Genomic DNA, 9,529 nt, shown 5'->3' on the forward strand with positions numbered 1-9,529 from the left:
CCGAGGAGTTTCTCCTGCGGTGCACATCGACGATCACGAGATCCCCCACTGGCCACCGCAAGGGCTTGGCCACGTGGCGATCCAAAAGATCCTAACAGCCCGGTCCATCTGGAGAGCAGTTGATGTGTATTCCACGGCGAGACAACCTCCATCTCACGACTTTTTGCGTCTATCCAAGACGAGGCCCGCTCCTAGGCTAGGGCAGGCGCGCACGGGCTGAACTCGTTGCTAGCATTGGGTCATAATCTTTTAAGCAGCCCGTCACCAATCCTCTGCAGCTCTTTGTCTTGCCTTTTGATCCCCAAAAATGTACGAATTTTTTCAGATGGAGGTAGTATGTTAGTCAAATGTGACTAACAATTTTACTACTGCACACCCGCAAAAAACATTTTTACTACTGCAGCTACTTAAACCAAGAAAAAGTCCATTAGTCTCCCATTATCGCCAGATTACAACAAATGCCAATATCAAGTCGCAAAACTATACCCTTGTATACAAGCCTACTACCAAAATCATATGTACTCGACTTTGCTCTAAAAATGAACCAACATCCAACATCTACCCTTAGGAGGGTGGCCTTTACACCCAATTTACAGAAACTTGATATCGTGCACCCTTGCGATGATGAACCTTGAAAAATCGTCATGGCCATGCATCAAGAGCAAAAACTGTAGCACCCAAATGGCCAAACATGCTGCTGCTTTCACCTGTTGCAGCCTACTCCTTTTCCACTCCCAGATCAACGCCTTCATCAGGGGACCAACACAGTTTTAAGGCGTACTAATTGTATATCCTCACCGGCTTCTCATGCGTGTGACGGTTCTGCAGGTGTATAAAACCACCAGAAAAAGCAAGGATATATAAGATACATGTCCTTGTGAAATAGAATGAATTAGGTGAGGCTTGCACGAAATCACGCAATAATCAAGGAAGATCTGCTACTAAGCAGGCCCTGCCCTGACGGGAGGGGGCGGCCACCCGGGCCCCCCGAAACCAAGGAGCCCCTCAGGTATGCCGTATGTCCTTCCCTATAGCCATTCATGGCACACAATGCAAAAGCCCGATCGAGCCAGCCACCAAGCTAATGCGTGTGCATCTAGCGATCTTCTAGACTGAAATAATACCACGTCTAGCTCATACTCCAATCGACCTACCACTATCTTTCGGAGATCTGGTTGATTGGCTAGCCGGCTGGGTTGTGCTGCCACTACGAGACCGGAAATGGAATACTCGAGTTTCCAACAGAGTATACCCAGCCTATCATAAAAGAGCTGCTAGCTAAACTGGGATATGATCCATAAGTGCACGTCTTGCCTCCATCATCATCCCACTCCTTAATTCCTACTTTAGTTAGCTAGCTAATTTCTTTCTTACATATTTAGGGTTAGATATCATTGCAATTTGTGATTTATCATCTGTGAGTTCGAAATGATAATCGGTAAGATTTTACTGGTTTAATCTAACTTTGTGACTTTAGCTTTGCGCCAGTTTTCAATTACTTATTGCTCTAAATTCCAGCGCAGCCATGCCATCTACAGTATAAAGTATGCATCCGGCCATGAGAAAGGAAAAAAACAAGTAGATGAGTTGCCAGAATCAAATCAACAATAACAATGTGAGTGATCATAAGCACATATTTAATTCATTACAGAAACTGCTAGTCTTGATGGGTACCAAGCACGTGTAAATTATTTGATATGAATGTTGCTTTTGGATGCACTCTACGTGTTTACTGGTAACAATTCATACATACATATATTGATTAATACATTGATGTTTACATTAAAAGCCCAGGATTATAGTTTCGCCCTGGGCCCCTGAAATCTCAGGACGGGACCTGGTACCAAGGCTACACAGTATAGGGCTGTGGCAGCATATCTATGCCCAAGCATGAGTGAGAATTAAGAAGAAATACTGTTTGACAAAAATGCAAAGCTTTGCACAAAATCCTGTAATAGCAAGGGAAGCTCCGATACAGAGATAACAAAGCATGGCTGCAGCATATTAAGCCCAAGCATGACTAAAGGTAAAATTTGACATCCAAAGTTTGGTAAGTTCACTTCCCAGCAAAGCAACTGCATACCTGATTGGCTGTATAGGCCCTTTTTGGTGCAGTGTCAGTATGCTCCAGCCCAAGATATTGTTCCCAAGCTCCATAGACATCTCTCCTCTGTAGAAACCAAAAGAAATCAGAAACCACCGAAAACAAATGTATGGGCAGAACTATAGAAGCATGTAGGGCAAAATCACCAGTTTACCTGGAAACGAGCAGATACAACATCAGAATCTTGTAGGTAGTCTGGCCGATTCATAGATATGAATGCAAATTTCCACTGAAGACATAAGCATGAATAGGTATATTAGTTCAGTAGCTGTACTATATATTCATACTACGATGCAATGCAACTCCAGGTAGACAGTAAAACCAAGGATGCAGACAGGACATGAAGCTTAAGCAATACTTCACAGCCCCTTCTATAAGATTAAGATCTACAGTGCTTTCAGCGCCAATCACCACCCGTTTTATTATGATAGCAGACAGCAGTGCTTTATTTATTGATTTAGCATATTACTAATCAACTTTGAGAGTAAAGTAAGATACGTAAACTATTCTCAGTTCACTATAGCACAACCAACTGGCTACAAAATCGGTGCTGGTTCTAACATTTGTGTTTAATTTACAATATCAGCATTATTTCAAGATTAAAAACCCTATCAGTATGAAGGGAAAGAAAGTAACTTTTATATCGCATCTACTCCCTCCGTTCCTAAATATTTGTCTTTCTAGAGATTTCAACAAGTGACTACATACGGAGCAAAATGAGTGAATCTACACTCTAAAATATGTCTATATACATCCGTATGTGGTAGTCCATTTGAAATCTCTAAAAAGACAAATATTTAGGAACGGAGGGAGTAAGAAACAAATAAGATCACCTTGGAGAATTCTTCATCAGGGACCTGGAGTTTTCTCTGTATGCGGCTCTTTACTTCCGCTAAAGTCTCACCTTCACGGATGGCAAGAAAAAAAGGATCTCCAAAATTCTGAATCTGCTGTTGGTCACAACAACGGTGTCACCTGATTGGATAAGAATGTCATAAATATATGCTGTCATTAATACGAAAGTGCAATACTTGATTCTGAAGAGGATCTTTCGCGAAGTGATAAACATGGATTAAGCGATCATTCTGACTGGGATTTTTCTCCTCCTCTGGAACCTATGAAAATGGGTATAAATAGATATGAGGACTAAAAAAAGCACATAAATTAATCACAGCAGGTACAGGAAAATGTACAGTAAGAAATCAGGGAATGGATGACACTTGGAACTTAAGGGCATCTCCATCACGGCACGCCAAACCACCACCAAAATGTCCAGGCCGAACAGTCCAGACACTTTTAATCCTCCAACACGGCTAACCAAATCGGGCCGGGCCAGTCCGCACGTCCAAAATCCCCAAGGCCAGCCCCAAATCAGGGGGAGCTCTGAGGGAATTCGAACATCCGCCATGTCGGCATCCAACAACCCGGTCCCACCCCAAAAAACCCTATCAGACTCCAGAAGCCTCCACATTCACACTGGCTTCACCGGCCACCCGCCTACCCGCATTGATCCTTCGCCGCTCCGCCAGCAGCAATCATGGCCAATTAGCTGACAAGCCACCCAAGAAGCCTACCCCAGCTATTAAAAGCCGCTCGGAGATCATCCAAACCCTAGCCAGCATCCCATTTCTCTCATTTCAACTCGTCTGCGGCGCCGCTCGTAGCAAAGCCCTCGACCTCCACATCAACATTCCCGACGGCCGCTGTCACCATGGTCCACACCAAGATCACTGGGTACAAGATGTTGACAATGGAGTGTCGCGCCGAAATCACAGCGAAGGTCCGCACAGTGGACGAACACCGGAAAGCCCGCGTTGCGGCGGGCCAACCTCCAAGCTGTCCGAACCAAGCTCTAGCATGGAGATGGTATAGGACCACGGAGAGGGGCCAGCAGCGGAGGAGGCGATGGGCATCGAGGCTGCGAGGAACGTGGCGGACGGCCTCTTCACCATGTGGCACTAGGCGCTCTTGCGGTGGTCGATCAACCGAATGTGAAGCGCGCGGATGCCGCAGCCATGGCAGAGCTACTGACGAAACCGGAAGTCATCGACGAGAACTAGGCGGTGCTCGCCGTGCAAAGTGCTGGCACGATCGACTGTGAGCCCTGCCAGCTCCGCATCAACAAAGCACAGCAGACCTGGCTCTTCGAGGAGCTCGATACCGAGGACAATGAGGCATCGGAGCAGCACGACAACAATGCCAAAGAGGCACACGTCGGCAGCTCTGGCACGGGGGCTATCGACCTCAACGTCAGGGAGTAGGAGTAATTGTTAGTTGTTTTCTAAGGATCTTTGTGTTGTATGATTCCGCTTGGTGTAGAAAACTACGAACTAGTGATGATTCCGTTCAGTGTCCATCTTGTTTGAGGGATTGGGTTGGACGGCCGCTGCCCAGCAGAATGTTCGCGGACATTTGATGTGGTTTGTTTGAGGAACCGCGTTGGAGATGCCCTAAGTTCTCACGAGATGACAATCACCAAGTAAAACTAAAACATATGATATCAAAGATGTAAAAGAGGTACGACATATAACATCATTAGTCTTACATACCTCTTCAGCACGTAGCGTCCAGTACTGATCATTTATATTCTCTATCTTCTCGTGAAGTGGAAAGATCTACAAAAACATAATTAGTAATAGCTACAATGATATATGGAAAAAATGATACTCCCACCGATCCAAATTAATTGCCGCAGCCGTAGTACAACTTTGTACTAAAGTTGCGTCAATTAATATGGATCAGAGGGAGTATTTAACTGCTGAAACATTTTCAAAGGGCATTCGTTAGTAGTTCAAAGATTTTACTTCTGAAGGCTAAAGAAACCTCAAGAACAATAAAGCTCCTTTTCAGGAAGACATGAAATAGAAGACTAGCACATGATTTCAAATACATACCTTATAGATCTTGTGGTAAAAGACCTCTAGCACGCGTAGCTCGGCAGTGGGACTGGATAGATCAACCTGTTGATTAGTAGTACAAGGTTTAGAAATGGTTCTTATTGGACAAACCATCCGCAGAAACACACCACTTTGCAGTTGTATAACCTACAGTAGATCGCAATGGTCGTAAAGATAAAAGGCAGCTTCCCTTTCTTGTAGAAGCTAAATGGCAAAGGTTTAAGTGAGAACCAAAAAATCAAATAGGCGTGACCATGTGTTCGAGGGACAGAAGTGTTAGAGTTATAATATAAGTCATGTACCCCTTTGTATTTATCCCGTTGTATAAGGGGTTTCCTGCATATGTTCCACACCTGTACATGTATATATATCGGCCTATGGCCTCATGGGAATACAAGTTGCATATTCCTTACATGGTATTAGAGCCTTAGGGTTTCTTTTTTTAGCACGCGCAACTCGTGCTCTCGATCCAATCTCCCGTCCACGCAGCCGCCGCCCTTCGTCTCTTGGCCGGCGCTGCTCTCCGGTGCCTTCACCACCGCAGGTCAACCCTGCTCTTGGGCCGTCGCTGTCCCGTCTCATCTGCAGGTCCGCCCGAGCGATCCCGTCAGCAGCTCCCGTCAGCAGGTCCGCCCGAGCGATCCCGAGCGATCTCCTTCCGGACGACCGCTTCATCCCCGCGCCCCGAGCCGACGGTGGACAAGGCTGCTCCAGATCCATCGATCCCGTAGCAGCTCCCGTACGACCGCTTCCCATCGATCCCGTCAGCAGCTCCCGTACGACCGCTTCCCATCGATCCATTGATCTACTTCCGGCCGACCGCTCCATATCCATCGAGGTGGCGCAGTTCGAGGGGTTCGAGGGCTCCACGATCTACTTCCCGGACGACCGCTTCGACAAGGCTGCAGTCTCGTTCCCAGCCGGCCCCAAGCGACGGGGCCCTGATCTCCTGCTCCCGCTAATCTCTGCCTAAAAAAAATGTCTGCTGCATCGGGCTATGTTGCTGTCCCTCGCTGTCCGGTGATCTTCGATGGTACTAACTACACTGGTTCACTGGCTTCATGCGCATTCACATGCGTGGCATCCGTCTCTGGTGTGTTCTTTCTGGCGAGGTCTGCTGTCCGCCACGTCCGGTTCCTCCGGTGGCTCCTATTCCGCCGACTCCACCGGTTCTTCCTCCGGATGCTAATCAGGCCGCCAAGGATGCGGCTAAGCTTGCTGATGAGGCTGCTGATTGTGCTTATGATGAGAGGGTTTTGGCTTATGACGAGGCTCTTCAGACGTATCATGGTGCTCTGTCTGTTTACACCCAGTGGCTTGATGATGATGCTCGTGCTGCAGCTATTCTCACTGCTAGTGTTCTGCCTCAGTTTGCTTCTGAGTTTCTGGGTCTTCCTACTGTCTTTGAGATGTGGACCCGTCTTCGTCAGTGCTATCAGCCCTCTGGTGATGCCTTATACCTTTCTGTGGTCCGTCAGGAGCATGCTCTTCAGCAGGGTGACTCTACTGTTGATGACTTCTATGCACAGAGTTCTGCTATCTGGCGCCAGCTTGATTCTCTCCGCAGTGCTGGTTGTCGTACCTGCCCCTGTTGCCAGGCTGTCCAGGCCAATTTGGAGTTTCATCGCGTCTATGAGTTCCTGTCTCGGCTCCGTAAGGAGTTTGAGCCCGGGCGTGCTCAGTTGTTTGCTCGTGGCCGTATTTCTCTCATGGAGGCGCTTTCTGAGATTCGTGCTGAGGAGACTCGCTAACGTGCTGCTGGTTTGCTGGAGGTTCCCTTTGTGCTCGCTACTCGTGCTCCTACGCCACCTGCTGCACCGACCCCTTCTCGCTCGAGTGCTCCGCCGCTCTTGCCCACTCCTTCTGGAGGCTCAGGTCGCCCCCGTCCACATTGCGACTATTGCAACAATGATGGTCATCTTGAGTCTCGGTGCTACACGAAGAAGAAACACCTGCGCAAGGCACGATCATCATCTTCAGGGACTTCGTCATCTACCTCGACAGCTTCAGCCATTGCTTTGACTGACCAGGATATTCTGAGACTTAAGCGTCTGCTCGCGGCTTCAGGTTCTTCCTCGACGGGTACTGCTAGTTCTGTGACTGATGCTTCCCGCACTGAGCAATCACCCTCTACACAGTCAGGTACATCCCCATGGGTTCTGGACTCTGGAGCTTCTTTTCATATGTCTTCTCATTCTTCCACTTTGTCCTCTCTTCGATCACTGGATTCTCCTGTTCATGTCTTCACTGCTGATGGTACTCCACTTTCTGTTGCTAGTAGAGGCAATCTTACCACTCCTTCTTATTCTGTTCCTGATGTTGCTCATGTTCCTCGACTTACCATGAATCTGTTTTCTGCTGGTCAACTTATTGATTCTGGTTGTCGCGTCATCCTTGACGTTGACTCTTGTTCTGTCCAGGACCGTCGCACGCACACTCTGGTTGGGGCTGGCCCTCGCCGCCGTGATTCTCAGGGTCTTTGGGAGTTGGACTAGCTTCATGTTCCTTCCGCTGCCACCACCATCGCCAGTTCTTCCGCTTCTGTCGCCTCCGTTACTGGTTCCTTCCAGCAGTGGCATCATCGACTTGGTCATCTGTGTGGTTCTCGGTTGTCTTCTTTAGTTCGTCGAGGTCTTCTGGGGTCTGTCTCAGGAGATGTCTCTTTAGAGTGTCAGGGTTGTCGTCTTGGCAAGCAGATTCAGTTACCATATTCACATAGTGAGTCAGTGTCCAAGCGTCCTTTCGATTTAGTCCATTCTGATGTATGGGGTCCGGCCCCTTTCGCTTCGAAAGGTGGTCATAAATACTATATTATTTTCATAGATGATTCCTCTCGTTACACATGGCTTTATTTCATGACTTCTCGTTCTGAGGTGTTGTCTATTTATAAGCATTTTGCTACCATGGTTCATACTCAGTTCTCTTCACCCATTCGTGTTTTTCGTGCTGACTCCGCTGGCTAGTATATCTCTAAGATGTTGCGTGGTGTTCTTGCTGAGCAAGGGACTCTCTCTCAATTCTCTCGTCCTGGTGCTCATGCTCAGAATGGTGTGGCTGAGCGAAAGCATCGACATCTTCTTGAGACGGCTCGTGCATTGATGATTGCTGCCTCTCTCCCGCCTCATTTTTGGGCTGAGGTCGTCTCCACATCCACCTATCTTATCAATATACAGCCTTCCGCTGCTCTACAGGGTGGTGTTCCTTTCGAGCGACTTTTTGATCGTTCTCCCGATTATTCAATGCTTCGCTCGTTTGGTTGTGTTTGCTATGTTCTTCTTGCCCCTCGCGAACGCACCAAACTGACCGCTCAGTCTGTTGAGTGTGTCTTCTTAGGCTACAGTGATGAGCATAAAGGCTATCGTTGTTGGGATCCTATCGGTCGTCGGATGCGTATCTCTCGAGACGTGAGTTTTGATGAGTCTCGTCCCTTCTACCCACGGCCATCTTCCTCGACTTTTTCAGTGCATGATATCTCTTTCCTCACTTTTCCTGACTCACCTATCACCCTCGTCGAGCCTGTACCTCTCCGTTCCACTTCCTCTCCTTCTCCACCTCTAGTTGATTTGCAGCCACCATCCTCCCCGGTCTCCTCGCCTAGCATGTCACCGGGTTCTCCACCTTCATCTCCGGTGACTTCCTCCACGGTCTCCTCTCCCAACATGTCACCGGATTCTACACCTTCATCTCCGGTGACTTCTTCGTCGCCACCCCCCGATTCTACCTTGACGATTCCTCCTTCTATTATTCCATCTTTTCCTCAGCATTACACTCCTCGTCCACGACCAGTCGATGCCTCTGTGGATGAGTCGTCATCTTCCTCTCAGCCTACTTATGGCTTGCGTTCTCGTCCTCGTCCGCCTGTTGATCGCTTTGGATTTCCCACCGCTGGTGCTCCTGTTCTTGAGCCGACTTCTTACCGTCAGGCTGTTGTTCATCCTGAATGGCAGTTTGCGATGGCAGAGGAGATTGCTGCTCTTGAACGCACTGGTACCTGGGATCTTGTTTCTCTTCCTCCCGGAGTCCGTCCGATCACTTGTAAGTGGGTCTACAAGGTTAAGACTCGCTCCGATGGTTCTCTTGAGCGTCACAAAGCTCGTCTTGTGGCTCGTGGTTTTCAGCAGGAGCACGGTCGTGATTATGACGAGACTTTTGCTCCTGTGGCCCATATGACCACTGTTCGTACACTTCTTGCCGTTGCCTCTGCACGCCACTGGTCTATATCTCAGCTTGATGTTATGTGACGCCCGGATAATTAAGCTACAGTGATTCCCCGCTAATGATGCCACGTCACCACGGTTACTGTGATAAACTCTCGATAGTTCGGAACCGAAACAAATTCAAAATTTAAATAAATGAAAACAATAAAAGTTTTCTAAAATTAAAACAAAAATGTTCGGTGGTTGCCAAATATTACAAAGATAATTATGGTGTAAGGTTCACAATTTTATAAAATGCCTAAGTGTTTATAAATAAATAAAAACAGAAAAGAAAATAAATAAAGAGAAAACAGAAAACAATACAAAAAAAA

At 47.6% G+C, this 9,529-nt stretch overlaps 1 protein-coding gene across 6 annotated transcripts in view; it reads right to left on the reverse strand.

The window, feature by feature from the left end:
* Positions 1-407: 407 nt before the first annotated feature.
* The window catches only part of LOC119285923 (ubiquitin carboxyl-terminal hydrolase 12-like), a 51,847-nt gene continuing 42,725 nt past the window's right edge, over positions 408-9,529 (reverse strand). For 3 of the 6 annotated variants that reach the window (XM_037565257.1, XM_037565256.1, XM_037565255.1), the window contains exons 26-32: positions 4,999-5,064; positions 4,654-4,719; positions 3,136-3,219; positions 2,938-3,054; positions 2,259-2,333; positions 2,084-2,170; positions 1,668-1,994 (exon numbers count right to left, since the gene is read on the reverse strand). In XM_037565257.1, the coding sequence (XP_037421154.1) occupies positions 1,902-1,994; positions 2,084-2,170; positions 2,259-2,333; positions 2,938-3,054; positions 3,136-3,219; positions 4,654-4,719; positions 4,999-5,064 (588 nt within the window). In that variant the 3' untranslated portion in view covers positions 1,668-1,901. Of the gene's footprint in view, positions 823-1,667; positions 1,995-2,083; positions 2,171-2,258; positions 2,334-2,937; positions 3,055-3,135; positions 3,220-4,653; positions 4,720-4,998; positions 5,065-9,529 lie in introns of those variants that run through there. The other 3 variants (XM_037565260.1, XM_037565259.1, XM_037565258.1) reach the window with 2 other exon arrangements.

This window comes from Triticum dicoccoides, chromosome 4A (genome assembly GCF_002162155.2).
Source record: "Triticum dicoccoides isolate Atlit2015 ecotype Zavitan chromosome 4A, WEW_v2.0, whole genome shotgun sequence".
NCBI classification, from domain to species: Eukaryota; Viridiplantae; Streptophyta; class Magnoliopsida; order Poales; family Poaceae; genus Triticum; species Triticum dicoccoides.